This window comes from Cladophialophora bantiana (genome assembly GCF_000835475.1).
Source record: "Cladophialophora bantiana CBS 173.52 unplaced genomic scaffold supercont1.17, whole genome shotgun sequence".
Taxonomy (NCBI): Eukaryota; Fungi; Ascomycota; class Eurotiomycetes; order Chaetothyriales; family Herpotrichiellaceae; genus Cladophialophora; species Cladophialophora bantiana.
The window spans coordinates 868,122-888,162 of NW_015971591.1; the positions used below are offsets into that span (position 1 = coordinate 868,122).

The window sequence follows — 20,041 nt, forward strand, 5'->3', positions numbered from 1 at the left end:
CATGCGGACTGCGGGCAAATCTGGGGCGCAGAGACAAAGTCTTGGCGGAAGTTGCTCTGAGGACCTTGCGCTGCTTCACCTCCCCCTTCACCACATCACTGTGTTGGTCATTTCTACAATTATCATCAGTGCAAAGGTCCTTTGGAAGATGGCATCCTCCTTCGAGTTCCTGGTTCCGAACGCGTCCTGTGCATCTCAAACGAGTCGCGTCGAATATCGGGCCGGCGAATCTTGGGGTTAAACCGCTCTGGGCTGATTAGACACTTGTTCCTATGATATTTCACCCCCTTTGATCGTCACCGCTGGCCCGTGAGTAAAACGCCTAGTGAGTATAAGAGGCAACGTGTCGAGACCTGAGAAATCGTGTCGGAGGGTTTTAGCAGACAACGAACCGCCTGTGAACGAGAAACCGGGCTGAGATTTGGCGATTCTTCAATTTGTCCCCTTCGATTCAAGACCACATCCTTCTGGTGGCAAGAGCCTGCGGCAAGATTGTTGCTGTCATTTGTCACTAGCAACTGGTCACCGATTTGCCTCGTGATCGATCTTCTCCTTCTACTTTCTTTTCCACTTCATCTGCTCGCAGTATATATCGTAAATTATATCCGCTCCAACCAGTCTCCTCAAGAGAAGTACGGAATGAGGGTTCGGATCAGGGGCCCTTCTGGCAAATCCAACACAGTCAGCCTTGATGAGTCCGCCACGGTCGAGACACTCCGAAAGACCATCAGAGCCGAAACATCGTTATCTTCATTCGAGGTCAAATATGGCTATCCACCAAAAACACTGTCACTCGATCAACTGCCATCTTCAAAACTTCTTTCAGAGCTTGACATCAAACTGAATGGCGAACAACTGATCGTTAATGAAGTCAAACCACCAACCGAGAAGAGTGACACTCAGCCGACGTCCTCGGATCCAGTCAAAGGTGCCCTGAGAGCAGCTGATTCTTCAAGACAACACAGTGCCGCACCCACGGCCCTCTCTGGCACGTCGAAATCAGGACCGAATCCCCAAGTAGCCTCGGCAGCGCCGCTGTCGCTCTCGCGAAAGGAAAACCCCGAAATGGCAGATCCGCCCGAAATCTGGTGTCCGGACCTCCAAGGCACCTTGGTCCTACGCATCATGCCAGACGACAATTCATGTCTTTTTCGAGCTGTTGCCAGCGCTGTCCTGTCAGATATGGATGCGGTCACGGAACTACGGTCGATAATTGCCCAGAGCATTCAAGCCAATCGCCAAAAGTACACAAAGGCTATCTTGGACAACAAAGAACCAGACGCATATTGCCGATGGATCCAGACCGAGGACGCTTGGGGCGGCCAAATTGAGCTTGACATCCTCAGCCAGCAATTCGATATCGAAATCTGCAGCATTGACGTGCAGACGTTGCGAGTGGACAGGTATAACGAAGATGCCAAAAGCCGCTGTTTCATTGTGTATTCTGGCATCCATTATGACACAATCGCTCTAAGCGTACATGGCGAATCGCCGGAAGCAGATGTCAAGCAGTTCGTCCAGCCGCTTTCTGACGAAGTCCTTCCCCATGCCATCGCCTTATGTCGGAAACTACAGGCCAAACACTATTACACCGACACTGCTGGGTTCAGGCTCAGATGTAACGATTGCCGAGCGACATGTATTGGAGAGGCTGGGGCTATGAAACATGCAGAACAGACGGGGCATATGAACTTTGGAGAATCTTCTTAGACGACAATGTGAGAGGATCCAACTGTTGGGGTCGACATACGTCGAAAGATTTACCTACCAGGAGGATATCTCTTTTCGCCCCTGAGCTCGGTTATCAACGGTCTGTCGGTTGTTTCCAACCCTACAAAAGGGATGACTGCGAAGTAGCTAGCTGAGATCGGCGACGTTTTAGTTCGTACGTCTCCTCAACCCGGCGATGTTAGTAATGTGGTCCTGATAGACCAGGCGGCGTTATCGGGGACGCATCATCTGTCTGGACGACCCTCACGTAGCGAAGGATCCTGCTGACGTGTGCTACTTAAATAGAGGTATATGAGCGTATACAAGGACTGCCTTGGTCGAATTCAGACTGAACGGCTGACGCAATGCTGCAAGCAGACCTTGCATCGAGGACCAGGCCCCCTCGATAGGAGATATACCTTTGTATTATTGAATGATGATGGGATCAATTCCGCGATGAGTGACAAGTGGAATGGCTGTGAATATCCGCCAATCGCCAGTCTCACCCGCCCCCAACTGTGGTATTCACCGTAGCGTGGACATCGTCAGTGTCAAGGCGGACAGCGCCCAAAGGAATTGGCTCCTCCAAAATCCACAATTATTGCAAGCGACATTTCTGGGCTTCTGACTCGCCCATGTCGACACCTGTTGACTTTTGCGCTCTCTTAACTGTCGGATCAATGGTTCTCACCTATGCCCCTCCGTCTCAGTCACGGTTTATGTAACCGAGGTCGAACCGAACCATGGTACAGAGTATAAATTCGTGCTCCGAACTGTCTTTCACACGTCTCACATTGCAGCCCGGCTCAGCTAATGATTTGGTAGACTATCATAGCCTCGATCTGTTCTTCATTACATCGCTCACCTCACACGCAGTCACATCATGGCGTACGCACAATCATGGCTCGATGTAGGTTACTGTAACTCCCATGGCTCCGTATTTCCCCTCCGCTAACTGGCAACGACAGCTGGAGAAGAACCTGGGCGGTCGTATGGTCATGACCGGGACCCCAGAAGAAATTCGAGCCCAATATGATCAACTGGTGGCGATGCTTCTTCCTCAGCTACCTCCCCCATCAGAGGCCGTCGAGAGCAAAGATGGCGAAGTTGAGGGAATCAAGTATCGCCTATATACACCAAAGGAAGCGGCCAAGTCAGGCCCCCTTCCTGTCGCCATCTGGACACATGGAGGAGGATGGATGACTGGCGACCTCAACTCAGATGATCTGCTCTGCCGAATCGTCGCCGAAGCTGTTCCCTCCATTATTATTAGTGTGGATTATCGACTTGCCCCTGAGTACAAGGTCCCCACGCAGCTTCAGGACTGTTTGACCGTGTACAAATGGGTGAGCAACTTAGCCAGACGCCCATTACACAGCAGCCATGGTTACTAACCTCGGTTTAGGCGCGACAAAACGCCGCCTCCTACGGAGGTGACCCAAACAAATTCTACACTATTGGCGGCTCCGCCGGTGGTGCACTGGCCCTGCAAATCGCCAATCGTCTGGTCAAAGACCCCTCGAAGCGAGATGGGATCAAGGGTATCGCCGCCATTGTGCCTTGTACGCTGCACTGGGATCATGTTCCCGAAGAGTACAAGGATATTTTCAAAGCATATGAAGAGAACAAGGAGGGGGTCCCCATTATCGACAAGAAGTCAATGCAGATTTTCTACGAGCACGCAGAGGCTGACCCCAAGGACAGCGATACCTTCGTTGCTCTGGCCAAGGAGAATCATGCGAATTTCCCACCCACATACCTGGTTAGTTGTGAAAAGGATCCCCTGAGAGACGATGCCTATGTGATGGAGGCGTCTTTGAAGCAGGCTGGCGTCCCCACGAAACATGATCACTACAAGGGAATGCCTCACTATTTCTGGATCTTCCCTTCTGTTCCCGAGGGGCAGCAGTTTGTGGGCAACTTGATTGGGGGTGTGAAGTGGCTTATCTCGCAGATGTAAATAGATGGACTGAAATGCCTTACGAGATAGAAGGATTCGTATGGATTGCAGTGGTGGCGGTTTCAAGAACCAAGGGGAATCCCGCAGAGTCAAGCGCACGGGGACGCCTTGAGGCTTAGATAGAGCGAGAAGCAAACGGATGCTGAGATGATTGCGGAACCAACACTCGGCCTGCCTCAAGAGTAAGAGGGACGTTTTGACGGGATTTGAAGTATTAACACAACGCCCCGCTGGGCCTCTGCTAGCCCCTCCTAAAGCCGCTGCTTTTATTGAAAATGACCCCACCATCACCATCTTCCAAAAGCGGCGTTGGCCCTTTCTCTCACAGCCTTGTCCTGTAAGGTCCAGCAAAGCAATTAGACAAATGCAACGGGCACATTTCCTTCACTTCTGATTCATGGCCACACCCTTTCTCACCAGCCTCGATGGCCTCACCGTCACCAGTGGGCTCGACAGTCCCATCACCCCGGGCAGTGTCGGTGCTGATGGTCTTCCTTCCTCCAAGCGTTCGACTGCTCTGACCGCAAAACTCACCAGCGTCCTCTCGGTCAGTTACGCCGACTACGAAACCCGCGATGCGTTGCGACTCCTCGACGAGCGAGGCGTTCAAAATAATGAGGAGACAAGGAGGAGCTTGAAGGCCAACGCACAGAAGGAGGTGATTGATTCCAACGCGAAGATCGTGGATGATTTCGGCGTGGTTGCGGAGGTATGTGTCTCTGTGGCTCTAATCAGCTGTTCCCAACAATTGAACAGCTCGAACCATTCCTCTAATACAATCACAGCAACTCAAACGCGTCGGGACCTTGCTCGCAACCCTCAACACCACTTGCGACTCGATACGCACACATATCCTGGCGGCGAAACAAGAGTCAGCACCCACACTCGAAGAATTCTCCACTCTCATGACGCGCAAACGAGATGTCGAAATGAAACATTCACTCCTGACTGCATTCTCTAACCACTTCCTTATCTCCAATCAAGACCTAAATATCCTGACCAGTTCCGCGGAACCGCTTGATGAACGCTTCTTCACGATCCTGGCGAGGTGTCGGCAAATCCACAAGGACTGCGAACTTCTGTTGGGATACAACTCCTCGCCAGACGGCGAGGAATCATCGTCACGGCTGGGATTGGAATTGCTCGAACAAACGACCCGCAACCTGGATGCGGCCTTCAAAAAGCTCTACAATTGGATCCAACGAGAATTCAAGACGCTTGATCTAGAAGACCCCAATATCAGCGGCTCAATCCGTCGCGCCTTGAGAGTGCTTAGCGAGAGGCCGAGTTTGTTCCAGAACTGCCTCGATTTCTTTGCCGAAGCGAGACGAACTACATTGGCGGAGGCGTTCCAGGAAGCCCTGACGGGTTCTGGCAGGGAAGGGACGAAAGCGATTGAATTTTCCGCACACGAACCGTTACGATATATAGGCGATATGCTTGCGTGGATGCATTCCGCTGCTGTTTCGGAGAAAGAAGCTCTCGAGGGGCTCTTTGTGTCTGATGCGGATGAGATTTCGCGGGGTTTAAGTGCCGGGAAGGCGACCGAGCCGTGGGCGCGGATCAACCGCGGACGACGAGAGAGCGTGTCATCTATGTCCAGCACAGAAGTGGAGAAAGAAGAAGACACGCAGCCGGTCTTTGACGGTCGTAAAGTGCTGTCTGAACTCATCTCGCGCAATCTCTCCCTCGTCTCTCAAACCCTGCAATCACGGATTGACGTTGCCGTGAGAACTTCGGGCGATCCTGTGCTCATGTTCAAGACGTTCAACCTTCTGGATTTCTACCGCGGAATCTTCTCAAAGCTACTCGGCCCGAGCTCGTCTCTTGCTATGCTCGTTCAGGCTCTCCAATCATCGACGCTGTCACAATTTGAAACGGCAATAGAAGAAGAGACCGCGACCGCCGTTGGAAGCATGGATTCGGAGGCGCCGCCGGATCTAACGCCGCCCGTGTTCCTGGCCACGGCGTTGACGCAGTTCAACGACGTGTGTCGCGCGAGGGGTCCACAGATGAGTGAGCTCGAACTTGAGCGGCTTTTTGCAACCATGTTGAGCAGAATATTAGCTGCATGCGCCGAGTCTGCAACCAACATTGCCGACGTGCGAAGGGGTAGCATCTACAAGATCAACTACTTGACCGCGCTAAAAGCGACGTTGGCAAATGTGTCGGCGCACGTCCCAACTGCACAGATCCCACTAGAGAAAGCAACTAGGGAGATTCAGCTGGTGAGAAATCAATTAGTGGAATTCGTCACGACGACGTTCCTAGAATTTTCCGGCGTTGCAGAGCTCATGCAAGAGATTGATTCACGCAGGAGTCAAGGTCCAAAGGCAAGGAAGGAGTGGCTCGTCCAAAACCTAGACCAGGCGGCGCAACGACTGGATGAGTTCCTCTCTTCGGCGCTCATGGATGCGCAGGAAGCAATGAAGAATCTATTTGACCGCGCATTGGCCAAGGATGTGGTGGCCGAAGCCGTGGAGAGGTTTTGCGCCGAATACGATGAATTGGAGGGCATGTTGGAGACAATCGATGCTGAGGCTTCCCCGCCAGCAGACGATGGTGATGGCGGCGACGACGATGATGATGAGAAGTTCGACAACGATGGGGACAAGAGCGTCACTAATCTGATTGGGTCAGTGAGAGAATTGTATCCGAGGACTGGGGCGGAAGTACGAGCCCTTCTGAGCTGAACCCAGGTGACGTGTCTGTGTCTTCGATTAATCCAGTGAGTTAGTGCATGAAAACATCAGTCGGTGTCTGGATAGAACGAGGTACATAGTTTTGGAACCAGTGTTCATCCGTTTCGGACTAAAACCTCTAGTGAAAGAAGCCTTGGAATGTTGCCATGCTGCAGCATTGTAAAGAGTCGAAAGAAGCAAGATTGCAATTGCTTTTGATATTTTAGACAAGGTGAAACAGAGAACTGAAGTTGGCGTATGGAAACAGGAATCGTGTACCATCTCCCTTTTCCTTCTCCATTTTTCAGGTCCAGTTTGAGTTTTGTTCTCACTGCGCTGTTACAAATTCCACGCTTATGGTGATCTCAACGGTTGAAGGCTGCTTGAATTACAACATCTTCTCAGCGGCGGAGACTGTTCTGAGTCAGCGATGATCTCAGGGATGGGGGAGGTTTGCAGAACTCACTTGTGACTCCAGTGTTGTCGGGCTCGATAGAAGCCTTGACGACCTTGCCGTCCTCAGTAATCACGGCATACCGCTTGCTTCGGTTGTTGCCCAAGATTTTAGCAGCGTCGAACTCCACATCCCAGGCACGAGTGAACTCTCCAGAAGGGTCAGCGAGGAATCGAATGCCACTCTTCTTTGACTCGTCCAAGCTCTTTGCCCAAGCCTTCATGCTATAGAAGAGGTGAGAATCAAGCTAGAATGAACGAGAGCTTCTGGGCTCTTACACGAATGCGTCGTTCACAGAGACCACAAAGACCTTTCCAGCACTCTTCAGCTTTTCATTGGCAATGTAGCCTGGGATGTGAGTGTCGGAGCATGAGGGGGAGAAGGCAGCAGGGACACCAATGATGAGACCTTTGCCAGAGCTGAGTTCTTGGGCGAGGTTGACTTTGTTACCGGGGGAATCCTCGTAGAGGTCAATGTTGGGAATGGAGTCGCCTTGTTTGACCTGCGAGACGGTCAGTGAGTTAGAAATAGAAGGACAGAGACGCATACCATGATTGCTGGTGTTGATGAGAACTGTCTGAAGAACGGAGTGAGGGAGATGGGACGAAGAGAAGTGGAAGAACTGAAGAAGGGCCGAGAGAACATTTATGTGACTGTATGAGAGAGTGAGAGCGATTTGAATAGAAAAGAATTTGAAATATAGTGCAGGAGCGATTTACTGGAGATTCACTTCGACTTCACCTGTTGTTTGCTGTTGAGCTCCTCGCGTTTAGCATTGAGCGGAGTTTAAGGCCAACTAGCTCTGTGTCGCAGGTGCGAACGACATCATTGCGGGGGAGTTTCTGAGCTGTCGGGGGCTCTGAGCCTGGTGAGGCCAAGGGGGCCTTCCAGAGCCAACCAGGAGCCCCTCTGAGCCCCTCTGAGCCCCTGTGGGTGCCTTTCCAGGCCAATGATTACTCTCTCCTCGGTGTCCTCAAGATCCTTCCCGATCCTTCCAAGCTCTGTCGCTCCACCCCGATATATCAACAGGCAAGACTGCATCAAGTATTTGAAATAGTCTCGACGACCCTCTGTGGACGAAGTACGTGCATGTGAATCGCAGAGGAGACGATGGTTACCGAGTACAGCAAGGATTAATCTGACTCTTCTCCGACACCGCCAATGATGTTGTCGCGCAGTCCTGAGACTTGGGGTAGAACTACTCGGTACATACCTGTGGCGCCGATGCTCGTACTCGAGTTTGAAGACATTTTGGCTGCACCACTGACTTAATCTAAACAGCAGGCGTTTACCAAGGATTGAGGTTGCGAATCTCGGAGTACAGCAACTCACCTTAAGCAGCGAGGATGGCTTTTTTTTTTTAGAAGACCTCGTACCATTTGTCTCGCCAGCATGCGCTGCTACCATATGGCTTGCAGCCCTCCTTGCACCGTTCCTTAAAGAAACGCCGTCACGTTCTAGGACACATGTCTAACAGGGCAGTCACGCCAGCACTGGGTATTTGCCCAGCGATTCACCGCTCCGAGTTTGATCATCAGTCAAACAATCTGGCACCTGCCAAATTTGCACCCCTTACGCCAGAATTAGCCCCTGCTTTTTCGCCATCAGGCTTTGTCGAGTCGCGTGGTTGCTTCCCGAAGCCATTCCTTGACCCAAGGGTTCGGTTCGTGTTGGCAATGGTCTAGACTTGTCCATGGTTAGACCAACAGAAGAACTCGGATTATTCCCCGCTGATGGCTTGTCAACGAAACGCTGAATTGGCGTTCTGTTGTCACCCAGGCTGTCACTCAAGCTGTCACTGGAAGTCTAGGTCGAACAAGCTGCGTTTCTCTAGACTGTACTGGGTACTTAAGGTACCTCGTATTGCGCACGGGCTTCGGCCTCACCGAGAATGGAGAAATCTGTCATCTAATTCTGTTCTGAGGAATTCTACCTTGTCTGCAGCATGCGAAGGAGATCAATCAGGTGGGAAGAGCGTTCATACTGTACCACAGCAGTTACTCGTTAGCAGATAGATCTGCTCTCTCTCCTACATATCCAGCGTTGAAAGAACATATTGCACCGCCACAGATTCCTGTGGCTTGGATAGAGACGCCTTCCCTGGATCGGACGGAAGGACAGGAAGCGGCGATCGCAGATCGCCGTAACGAAGAAGCGAGCGCATGGAAGCGTGAATGGAGAATGCGACGGCTAACATGCTTTCTCGCCAGGACGAGCACCAGGGGCTCGGTTCAATGCTTAATGCTCGATGTACTCGGTACCCAGTACTCGGTACACACACCAGGCACTCTGGGCAAAGAACGATTCGGTCGATGGGACCCACTGGTGGCTGGACTTGGCCCGTCTTTGTTCCTGCGCAAGATGGGGGCGAATTTACCACTCGACAAGCTCACTATTGACAGAGACTTTCAAACACAGAGTTCAGCGAACAGTATGACACTTGCGGATTTAGCCATTTCCGCTACGCCCACAACCTTGTTCTGATCGTCATGCGGCGAGCATTTCCAGGGAGGTCCTGATCAACCTCTCATTGGTAGAGCCTTATACCGCCAGTCCTGGTGATAAACTCCATTCGTTGTCCAAGTTGGGCTTTTTTTCTTTCAACACGGATCAGCGAATGGTCTGATCCGCGCGCCCAGGCACATTCTGGTTGGGTCGCCAAGGGTAAGAGATACAGCGCGATCAAAACAAAGACAGCTTGTCGATGTTCCCGAAGGAACAAACTCCGCGGGATGCAGGTGGCGATTTCGCGACATTTCCCGTAAAGGAATGGCGGAATGTGACAAAGTCAAGCTCCCTTTTCATCTACTGGGGTGCTGGGAAGCTATTGTTGAGGCAATTGATACAAGCGCCGCATGGTCGCTTTTTCGGACAGGAAGCCATCTCTTTCTTCCCCAGCCCTGGCAGTTTTGCACTCTTTGTGGATTCTGATCAGCCGAAACATTGCGTTTCTCGGTTAAGACTCTTGCAGGCCAAGACAGGTATTGGCATTCCAGGAAAGTCAATGATCGGCCTGGAAGAGTGCTCCTTGGAGCAGATTGAATTCCGCCCCTTTCCAAGTCGACGGTCGATCGTTGCGCCGCTTGTTTTGGGAAGGACGGGTGAGCAAAAAGAGAGTCTTGGGCTGGCCAAATCGGTGTCAGAGCCAACGCCGCACGCGTCATGTCCACCAGTCGTCTCCTGGCGGTGGGCAAGAGGTGGGTTCTAGCGAATGCAGCCCGGCGGGGGACTCGCTGAAACTTTGGCGGCTGGGCTGGGCTGATGAGGGGACACGAGGAGCCTAGTGGGCCGTCGGGGAGTCCCATGAGCCATGGGCCCATTATCCCATCAACAGCTGGGCGTCCCCCGATCAGATCCTCTCTTTTCCTCCTGCTCTGATCCCAGAAGCACCCCATCACTGGTCTCCTTGATCGAGTTTCCCATGAACAACTAGCCTTGGAGGGCCATCAATGGGTCCTAATTAACCGAATTTTCCCCTCTGTTTCTCCTCTCACGGGTCTTTAGCCGCACAGTATTATCGCTCCCTTGGTCGCCCCGGACAGGACACAAAGAGATGCGATCCCATGCTCGCCTAAACCAGTTGAGTGGTCATTTCGATGACGCTGACTGGATGGTAGCAGCGGAGTGTGGGTGGTCCTTCTTTGCGTCCTGATAGATGAGCCAACGCCAAAGTCGCCTCCCAGAAGTCACAGGGAATTCTTTGCTCTGTTGCTCTGTTGCTCTTTTGCTCTCTCCTCGCCAGGCGCAAGAGCCCCCTTCCGTATCCAAGATCCTAGCTAACAACCCTGCGACCTGCAACCTGCAACCAACTTGCTCTCATCTTCCCCCCCGAAAGAGCACTGACCAACCTATTGTCTGTCATTTTCATTCCCTTCTCCGACACCACACACACATACATCTTCCACCACCACCGTGCACTTGTCGACGCTCACATTCCATTTGATCGCGGCAATCCGATTCTATCCTCGCTCTGTTCCTGGGGAACTCGAAAATTTCGGCGCCATCTCTTTTCTCTTCTCCTACCACCCCCCGAGATCTGCGATTCCTGGAGTTGCTGCGGCCGAATAGCCGAAAGCCAGCATTTTGTGCCCTCCAACCTCGAGCAGCCTCCACCCAACTTTGTCTGTGCCACTTGACTAGCATTCTGCCGCCAGCACATTCCATTCCAATAACCATTATCTGACGACTGGACACGCATACCTTTCATCCCCAGATTGTGCCTCTTCCGCATTCGAGCACTGTTCGACCCTTGAGGCGCATCTCCAGCGATGCTGCGGTGATTGGGCATCGTGCAGTCAATTGCATCACCCACGATTGAAGGACGTCGACGTTCTTGTGAGCGTCGCCGCACACCTAGCTGTCGGAGGACATATCGCACACGAGGAAAATCGAGCCGCAAGTGAATCAAGATGGAGGGCCAGGGTGGGTCGGCAAACAACTCGAGCGACTTCGTGCGCAAGCTGTACAAGTACATCTTCCTTGCGACAAAGCATCCGTGTTTGCTCTCGTGGCTAATCAATGTGCAGAATGCTTGAAGACCCTTCATACTCCTCAGTAGTGCGCTGGGGTGATGATGGTGATAGCTTCGTGGTCTTGGAGAACGAGAAGTTCACCAAGTCAATTCTACCAAAACACTTCAAACACTCTAATTTCGCCAGTTTCGTCCGCCAACTGAACAAATACGATTTTCATAAGGTGCGACAGAATAACGAGGACGGTGGAGCGTCAATGTATGGCGCCAACGCCTGGGAATTTAAACATCCAGAGTTCCGGCAGCATAACAAGGACAGTCTGGACAATATCAGACGAAAGGCCCCAGCACCTCGCAAGCCATCGAGTCTCAACGACGACCAGATTCCCATCCAACAATTCGACCTGATGAACCAACAGATTGTCGCACAAGCACAGCAAATAGAGACTTTGGTGTCCTGCAACAACCAGCTTCAGTCCCAGTATCAGATGGTGACGCATGAAATTCTACGGCTCCAAAAAACGGTTGTCAATCATGAAAAAGTCATGCAAGAGGTTATGACATACCTACAAGCCGTTGATGCGAAGCAGCGAAGGGACAGCAAGCAATTGTTTGCTCCACCATCGGACTCGGCACAAACTGGCACAACGTTGACTCCTACCAGCCAAAATATGCCGCCGCAGGAGGAAGACACCCCAGCGTCACCCTTGCAACATGCTGTGAAGCTGTTGAATGATATTAATGCCGATGGGCAATTCAACGTGGTAGGGCTTGAACAAATAAACTCAAACATCCATACCCCGCCTATAGGACAGGACCCTCGAACTGGCCAGTTCGGTGGACCCAACTCGGCTGCCTCAAGTGGTAGCATGGGATACTCAAAGATCAATCCAGCCGAGTTAGAGACGGCGGTATATCCGATGGGGTCGACCAACGGCATTGACCCCATGTCCAGCGAGTACTTTCATCAAATTCCTTGCCCTTTGCCATCAAAAGACGGTCCGGATCCCCGGACACAGTTTGCCGACACGCGGAAGAAGAGCGGATTATCTGATCCTGGCTGGAGTCGACCGCCGCGGATTCTCCTGGTCGAAGACGACCCGACTTGTCGACAGATTGGCGGCAAGTTCTTGCATTCATTTTCGTGCGTTGTGGATTCGGCACTCGACGGACTGCAAGCCGTCAACAGGATGCAGGAAGGAAACAAATACGATATGATCTTGATGGACATTATCATGCCCTCCTTGGATGGTGTGTCCGCCTGTCATATCATCCGACAATTCGACCGAACCCCAATCATCGCAATGACGTCCAACATTCGATCGGATGACATTCAGATGTACTTCCACCACGGCATGGATGATGTTTTGCCTAAGCCGTTCACGCGGAAATCACTGCTTGATATGTTAGAGAAACACTTGGCCCATCTAAAGATGATACCGCAGGGTATGGAGACGCAGCCGATGTCGGCGACGACTGCAGCGTCAGGGGCGGCGTCTTCGACGGCGCACTCGGTTCGAGACGATATGTCAGCAGGAGCTTCTCCGGCGGGATCAACTGGCACGTGGAATTCTCCCAGCCAGTACTCGGGAGTGTCACCAGTAAATCCCAATATGCATTACGCCGGGATGGCGCAACAACAACACTACGTGGATGCGAATGGAAATCCAACGTCCTTTCAAGCCGGACCGCAGACGCCCGTGGGGATGAGAGGTCCCGGCATGATAGCCCACCAACAACAACAACAACAACAACAACAACAACAACAGCAACACCAGCAGCAGCACAGGAGAGGTCAGTCGGAGATGGCTGGAGGAGCAGATATGGGAAACACGAATAAACGCCAACGTATATACCCACCTCAACAACAATCGATGGCCGCTCCTATGCGACAATGACTATAGCTCAATATTTAAAGAGACGGATCATAGCAAGAGGCATGTATAAGCTCTTGAGCAAATGGCCATGTTTCAAGAAGAAGACCTCTCAGTGGAGGGACCATCTTCAGTTACGGACATGCTATTCACCTGACTGTGCGACCTCATCTACTCTACGACTTTAGAGCCTCGACAGCACCGCACGACGTTGGGACAACATCGAGCGGCATCGGAGAGTGTCAGCCGAGTAAAAAAGGGTCCGTCAGCTTTCTACAGGGGTACACAGCGACCCATATCATGACTTGACGAGAGACATAGGGGTGGAAAAAGCCATTGGCGAGTTTTTGTTTGACGATACCTCTTCACGATTGATTATTGGATTCTGGGAAGGCCGCCGACCCTTCGGTGCCGAGTTTTGTCTGCGAGGGAAGCTAATATGCTTTGATTTTCTCGCGATCTGTGTGGATGGAGCCTGATGGTATGTGTGATGGTTGTCCTGGCCAACCAACCTCACGCTCTCGGGGAGATTTGGAAACAAATTCTGTGGCCCAAATATAGTGCAACAGGTGTTTTGGTGTACAGAAGAATCTAAAATCTAGTGCACTATAAGAAGATGTGGTGTGCAAAATCGTTCAGAGCAGTATCACAGACATAATATTCTCTTTTTCGGGGCCAATACCAACGCTGCGACTTTGAGTGGCTTGCCTATTCCATCAGATAATCCTGCGCGGGTGCTCATAGTCGCAGAGTCCTGATCCCAGCACTCTGGAAGAGCCGTACTTGTTCCAGCTGATGTAGCTATGGCCAATCTGGGGTCATGTGCATCAACAAATGTCACTAATCACAACGCAAACTTCAACCTTGGCGCGACCTCTTGCTCTCACCTCGCCTCCATTTCCTTCATCCTATTCTCTCCCTTTCCTTCTCCCACTGTTCCGGCGTCAAACATCTGGGCGTCCAGGCATGGATTGCCTTGATCTCGTCCTTCAACACCCCGTTGACTAACCTGCTCCTCGCCAACAGCGTTTTCTTCTCAAAGTCCGGGGAAACGATGATGGCGTTGAAGGCTTGTCCGCAGCCGCCCGACATATCTTCCATACTGATGTGGGTTATGTTTATGGATTGTTTGAGTTTCTCGGTGAGGAACTCCGGTGTGATGGGTGGAGAGGAGGATGCGGCGACTTCTGCGGCTTCGGTGTCTGCAGGGGCGGCCATGGGTGAGGAACTGCTCGAGGAGGAGTTTGTGAATGGGCGCGAGGTTGTGACGGAAAAGGGGCGCGAGAGAAGGGACTGTGGTCTGACTATTAGGCGCTGGGAGGATGTTGGTCTGGTGATGGTGCTATTTGCGCGGACGCTCGCAGTTGTTGCTCGGCGGGCAGCTTGCAATGCCGAAGCAGTACAGACTTGCATGGACACGGCTAATGCTGACAAGGTGGAAAGGGCGACGGATAACTGGCTGGATGTGTCTTAATACGGTGCTGTTGAGGGTTTCTGGTCTAATTGACAGTCGATTACTTATGTGCTGGAAATTGGAAATCAAGCCTGCAGGAGAATCCTCGGTAGCGCAGAGAGCGAGAGAACCGGGAGAACTCGTCGCAATGCGTCATTGAGTCTTTCGTCAGCCTCGCGCAGCCTCGCGCAGGGAGCTGTTCTCCAACTGCCAACGCGACAGCCGGTTAACTACAAATACATGCTTCGACCACAATGTAACTCGCTCGTTCATTGACTGTGCCAACAATGTGCTGCTTTGAAATAGCTTGCTGATGCTTCGATATCTTCTGCCTCAAGTTGTCCCGGTCCCAAAATTCAAGGCGCCTCTCATCTCAATCCGTTGTCGTAGGATGAGCACCTTTCAAAGTCAAGGCTACCATGTCTCCCCTTTCACCACCGCCGTAGTGTCCTCGATGCGCCGACTCTACCCCGAGAGCCTAGCAGACAAATCCTTCGACAACACCGGTCTGCTAGTCGAAGCTCCCTTTATCCCCTCCCGGCCTCGAAACCGCAACTCGGTACTGTTGACTGTCGACCTTACCCGCGCGGTCGCAGACGAGGCCATTGAGAATAGGCACTCGGTGGTAGTGGCCTACCATCCTATCATCTTCCGCGGCCTCAAGTCCATAACCGCGGACGACACCCAACAATTGTCCATGACACTGCTGCTTGCGCATGGTATTAGCGTATATTGTCCGCACACTGCGGTGGATATTGTTCCCGATGGCATGGCCGATTGGCTCTGTGATATCGTGACAGGGAAGTTGGAGGATCCAGAGCCAGAATCATATGTGGCAGACTCTCTTCCGTCGGACACAGAAGTTACAACGTCTGGAAGCGGTTCAGAAGTCGATTCCAGTACGTCTACAAAACCCACGTCTCCTTCCGCTGGTCACGATCAGGACGCAATGACTGACCCGTTTACCACTCCCAAAGCAAAGATGAAGCTCTCTCGCCCCAGCCATGTGCGCAGAACCTACTCCAAACCAAGCTTGCCGCTCCCGACATCTGATTTCCACGCCGGCGTCATCTCTCACACTCGGAGCGTCATCACGCCGTCCCCTCGCGCATCACTTGACATAGCGAATCAGTACACTTCCTCTGATGCCTACAATACTTCGAATACCGGAGCTGGTCGGTTGATTGAATTTGCTTCCCCACAACCCCTAACACTTCTGATCACCCGCATTGCTCACGCCATCGGCCTTCCCAAAGGCTTTGCGGTAGCCATTCCCCAGGGGAGAAACCTCGAGGACATGGCAATTTCCAGCGTTGCTACATGTCCAGGTAGCGGAGGAAGCATTGTCCGTGGCTGTAAGGCGGACCTGATATTCACGGGCGAGCTGAGTCATCATGAGGCCCTGTCGGTCATCGAACGAGGTGGTTGTGTCATTGCCCTGTTCCACTCGAACTCCGAGAGAGGGTATCTTTGGAACGTGATGAGAGAAAAGTTGGAGAGGGAAATTAAAGAGGAGTGGGCCAAGGTGAGAGGCGAGGAGGGTGGAAAGAGTGGGGTGACTGAGCAAATCAAAGGGATGCTAAATGATGAGACCGTGGAAGTGATGGTCAGTGAGAGGGATAGAGATCCTTATGGAGTTGTTGTCTTGGATGAGACGGCAGTGGAGGGGGTCAAAATCGAGATGGGAGAGAGTTAAGCGGAAGGCATCAGAAATCCGCATCCAGGCACGGCGAACGAGTTTTCGATGGCCATGACTAGTTTGCGTCGCGATCACCATGACCGGCAGGGCACCAGGTCGATTTGCCTCAGTCCTTATCACTCGGCACTGGGACTTGATGAAGGCCTACTTTAGACTGCCTTTCCTGGTTCTCATCTTCCGACTGTTGTTCGAGATCTATCGACCTGCCAACGGACACAGGAGCAAAAAAACCAGTCGCCCCCTGAGTCACTTCCTCGCCCGTCTTCACGATTACCGGGTACCTCAAGCTGTTCTGCGACCTTAACGACACTGACGCTGATAGGCTTAAGGAGATAGCCTTGGCTATTCTCGGCAGCCTTGTCGACGCCCTAGCGATGGTCTTCCTTACAGTCGCGCTCTGAGCAAGTATCCGTCATGTTCGATGCTTCTGGAACGCGCGCCCCGACTCAACCTTTGCTTCCACCAATACCTCCAATTTGATATGTGTGTTGCTGACAGTATGGCAACTCGGGTCTAGCTCGGTCCGAGCTGCACGCAGAACGTCGCGAACGCACCACGAGGAATATTGGTGCGCCGGAAGTGCTATAACTTCGACTTCTTCCGAATGCACGTAGTGTTACCAAGATTCCAGAAAGAGCATCTGCTGGACCTACTAAATTGTGTCCCTCTTACCTTATGGTGACGGAAGTGATTCGTTTGTGCTGTCGGCAGTTGTCACCGTTTTGACAGCGCCAGAACAGCACGACATTGTCAATAGACACGAACACCTTCCGTTTCTCCCTCGTGTTTAACATTGAGGTTAGTCGCAGACAAAGGTTTCCTTCAAGGACCCTCGCTATAAATATCTATCCGTCTATCTATCGTCCTCTGCTTCTTCCCCGTCCTATGATCATCATCTTCTGTCCCTCCGGGCAATTTCAGCACCAAGCAAACAGAATCGTCCTGCAGCTTCCCCAGCTCGGCTTGTCCCCAAAAAGATCCAAGACGTCAAAGTCATCAACATCAACTCCGACTCCGGTAGGATACGATACGGTACAGTACGACACGATGGGCGTGTTTATTGCAACTGACTCGACATCAACTTTCTTCGGCTCCCTGTGACATGGACTGTAGTGGATGACACGGCAAATGCACCCAAACAAATAACGCCACTAAGAATTTCTAATTCTGCCAACTGTATGAGTACGACTACAGCCACTACCAAATCGATGACGATCAAGACCATGACCATGACCATGACCACAACGGCCTGAGGAGCATCGACTCACAACGTATTGAACTCGAGAAGTCTGCGGCAGTCAATCCGGAAGAGATCTCTCCTGTTGCGGGAGACGAGAAACTGGCATTTGTCGGTGACGACGACGCGGGTCAGCCGAATATCGCAGAAGAGAGCGTCGCGAACTAAAGACAGACCGTGAACGACGGTCGCCCACCACCAGTGAGGCGGCCGCTTCCAAGTCCGGCTCCCATGGCCAGCTCTAAGCCTTCACTCCAACTGTGTAGGGTTAGGTGTTTGATCCATGATGGAACGTTCTCTTTAGGACGACCGCGATTTCGCTTATACCACTATTCGTTGTTGCTAGTAATGTGTATATATGGGGTCCAAAATGAGTATTGGATGATTTCTCGGTGCGGACATGTTGGCGGGCAGGTCAGCCGAAAACAAGAAATACGAAGCCACCTGCCCTGCGAGGTCGAGCTAGTTAAGCAAAGGCCAGACATGGAGAAGGCGTTGCTCGCTGCGGAAACGATACGTAGAAGCACTCAAAAGGATCAGTGGAAGAGGTCTAGTTGCGCGTGAGGGTGAAGAGATCAGCAATTCACATTTTTGTATTACTCCCGTATACGTTATGGCCCCAAACTCCATCCTTCGCTATATCTATGCCAAATACCGCCACCAAGCCACAGATGCAGTTGTGAGTATAATTACTTTCTCCCCACTGTTTCATGTCTCAAGCTGCTTGTGCCAGGCTGATGGTCATGTCGTCAAAGTCGTAGTACAGATAGGCGCTGCGCATGAAGGTGTCGCCGAAGCTGATGACGCTCTGCTCCTGGGGCAGGAAGCCGAACAGACAGGTCCCCGCTTCTCCGGGGACAGGCACGGCGAGCTCCGAGAACGGCACGTCGATCGACACGTAGGGATCGCTGCCGAAACCGAAGGTGAAATATCCCGACGGCATGTCGCAATCCACAAGATAGTTGCCGCTATTGTCGGCATAGACGTTGAAGGCGGTCGCGAGCGCGTTGAATAGTTCCACGGGAAGGACTGTCGTCGTGTAACCCGTGTCCATGGCCACGGGGTATGAGAATGTCGACTGCGTGAGGGCCAGTGTTTCGCCCGTGTCGTCGGTCACGGACATGTATGTCCATTCGACCTGCAGGCGGGGTGCTGCATCTGTGTAAGGAATAATGGGCAGCGTGACCAGGTCGCCCGAGTATCGTGTCGAGTCGATCTCGCCGAAGAGGATGAACCCACTGCCAGCCTCCAGGTCGTCGAGGTAGATGCTGTAAGATCGCGTGCCAATGAAGCCTTGACTCGCCAGGTCGTCCAGAAACTCAGGGTACTTGACTTCGCTCGACTCGAGGCCTTGCAGTCCGATTCCCATGATGCCGCGGTTCGTTGTGGCCGCGGAGGTAGCTACAGCCAGTGTGACGCCCGTCACTGTGGCGGAGCCGAACTCTACGGTGTCGTCGACGAAGTATCCCGACACCGCCGTGCCGTCAAAGTAGGATGTTGAGAATTCCCCGAGATTGCTGTCATCGACGCTTGAAGTCGACTGGGTAGGATCAACTGGGAGGCTTCAAGTTAATGAGTAGGTCTTGGAGAGGTCGGCAATTCGTATGGATGACTTACAAACTCCCCCAAGGCAACTTGTGCACGAGCCAGGTCCATAGACCCAGATATCGCTGCTGCCGGTGTCGATGCTGAGTTCAATGGCCTGTGCCGGAGTGCCGATTTCAAGGTCGACAAGATATTGGTAACCGGTGTTTTCGAGTGTGGAAGACACTTGGCGACGCTGGACTCCTCCTGTAACAGGGCTCTTCCTGACGGGCAAACGAAGAGATGCACGCTCGGCTTTCGCTGCTGCAGATGAGAGTGGTGCTGCAAGACATTGGGAGCATATGAGGGCTGCGAAAGCCAACGGCCACGTTGCTGTTCTCATGGTGTCTCAAGAGCGGTCACAACACAAGAGGGATTCTGAAGGATAGAAAACTTGAGCCTGGGTTAATCCCACGGGATTGCCCAACATTGAGGATGTTGGATCATTGTTATGGAGAGAGCCTCGATGGGTTTCAACCTCAGCCGCAGGTCAAAGACTCTAGCAATACGCCTCGTTGTGTCTACAGCAATGCACACTGCGGCTCGACCAGTTCGTTGGCCCTCTTGGCTTCGATTCGGCTGTGAAAGGCAGAAGTCTCAAAACGACCCATTTTGCGGGATGAGGCTGCATTAGCGTGTGCGGGCTGTGCAGGCGATTTGGGTACACCCTAGTATACCTCCGTATACACTGGGGCACTGTCATACCGTGGCCGCTGATAGGCTCAAGGTACAAGTCTGGAAGGAGGCTCTTGAAGGTTGTCGTCGGCAAAAAAGACCGTAGAACAGAATCGGTCGCTTCAGGTCTCGTTCGACTCAAGCTCGTGGACAGATTAACGGAACGGGGCGGCGCTGGTACCAACGACGCGTGGGCCCCCGGGACTGAGTCTTCCCTTCAGCAAAGGGTTATACACATACCGA

The 20,041-nt window shown here is 52.4% G+C and overlaps 9 protein-coding genes across 9 annotated transcripts; 6 read left to right on the forward strand and 3 right to left on the reverse strand.

Annotated features, from left to right (window-relative positions):
• Nucleotides 1-639: 639 nt before the first annotated feature.
• Z519_10271 (uncharacterized protein) lies at nt 640-1,710 on the forward strand (the record flags this gene model as incomplete). Its single annotated transcript, XM_016767988.1, has 1 exon — nt 640-1,710. One exon carries the CDS (start codon nt 640-642, stop codon nt 1,708-1,710), a length of 1,071 nt encoding a protein of 356 aa, XP_016616086.1.
• Nucleotides 1,711-2,639: 929 nt separating this feature from the next.
• On the forward strand, nt 2,640-3,670 carry Z519_10272 (uncharacterized protein; the record flags this gene model as incomplete). The annotated part of the gene is made up of 2 exons (XM_016767989.1): nt 2,640-3,056; nt 3,116-3,670. The coding sequence occupies 2 exons, from the start codon at nt 2,640-2,642 to the stop codon at nt 3,668-3,670; spliced, it is 972 nt and encodes a 323-aa protein (XP_016616087.1).
• Nucleotides 3,671-4,067: 397 nt separating this feature from the next.
• On the forward strand, nt 4,068-6,363 carry Z519_10273 (uncharacterized protein; the record flags this gene model as incomplete). Its single annotated transcript, XM_016767990.1, has 2 exons — nt 4,068-4,379; nt 4,456-6,363. 2 exons carry the CDS (start codon nt 4,068-4,070, stop codon nt 6,361-6,363), a joined length of 2,220 nt encoding a protein of 739 aa, XP_016616088.1.
• A 376-nt stretch (nt 6,364-6,739) lies between these two features.
• Z519_10274 (uncharacterized protein) lies at nt 6,740-7,450 on the reverse strand (the record flags this gene model as incomplete). The annotated part of the gene is made up of 4 exons (XM_016767991.1): nt 6,740-6,765; nt 6,818-7,029; nt 7,084-7,307; nt 7,355-7,450. The coding sequence occupies 4 exons, from the start codon at nt 7,448-7,450 to the stop codon at nt 6,740-6,742; spliced, it is 558 nt and encodes a 185-aa protein (XP_016616089.1).
• Nucleotides 7,451-11,332: 3,882 nt separating this feature from the next.
• On the forward strand, nt 11,333-13,174 carry Z519_10275 (uncharacterized protein; the record flags this gene model as incomplete). The annotated part of the gene is made up of 1 exon (XM_016767992.1): nt 11,333-13,174. One exon carries the CDS (start codon nt 11,333-11,335, stop codon nt 13,172-13,174), a length of 1,842 nt encoding a protein of 613 aa, XP_016616090.1.
• An 879-nt stretch (nt 13,175-14,053) lies between these two features.
• Z519_10276 (uncharacterized protein) lies at nt 14,054-14,368 on the reverse strand (the record flags this gene model as incomplete). The annotated part of the gene is made up of 1 exon (XM_016767993.1): nt 14,054-14,368. The coding sequence occupies one exon, from the start codon at nt 14,366-14,368 to the stop codon at nt 14,054-14,056; it is 315 nt and encodes a 104-aa protein (XP_016616091.1).
• Nucleotides 14,369-14,994: 626 nt separating this feature from the next.
• Nucleotides 14,995-16,299, forward strand: Z519_10277 (YbgI/family dinuclear metal center protein; the record flags this gene model as incomplete). Its single annotated transcript, XM_016767994.1, has 1 exon — nt 14,995-16,299. One exon carries the CDS (start codon nt 14,995-14,997, stop codon nt 16,297-16,299), a length of 1,305 nt encoding a protein of 434 aa, XP_016616092.1.
• Nucleotides 16,300-17,349: 1,050 nt separating this feature from the next.
• Z519_10278 (uncharacterized protein) lies at nt 17,350-17,707 on the forward strand (the record flags this gene model as incomplete). The annotated part of the gene is made up of 2 exons (XM_016767995.1): nt 17,350-17,399; nt 17,497-17,707. The coding sequence occupies 2 exons, from the start codon at nt 17,350-17,352 to the stop codon at nt 17,705-17,707; spliced, it is 261 nt and encodes an 86-aa protein (XP_016616093.1).
• A 547-nt stretch (nt 17,708-18,254) lies between these two features.
• On the reverse strand, nt 18,255-19,466 carry Z519_10279 (uncharacterized protein; the record flags this gene model as incomplete). Its single annotated transcript, XM_016767996.1, has 2 exons — nt 18,255-19,093; nt 19,157-19,466. The coding sequence occupies 2 exons, from the start codon at nt 19,464-19,466 to the stop codon at nt 18,255-18,257; spliced, it is 1,149 nt and encodes a 382-aa protein (XP_016616094.1).
• Nucleotides 19,467-20,041: the final 575 nt, after the last annotated feature.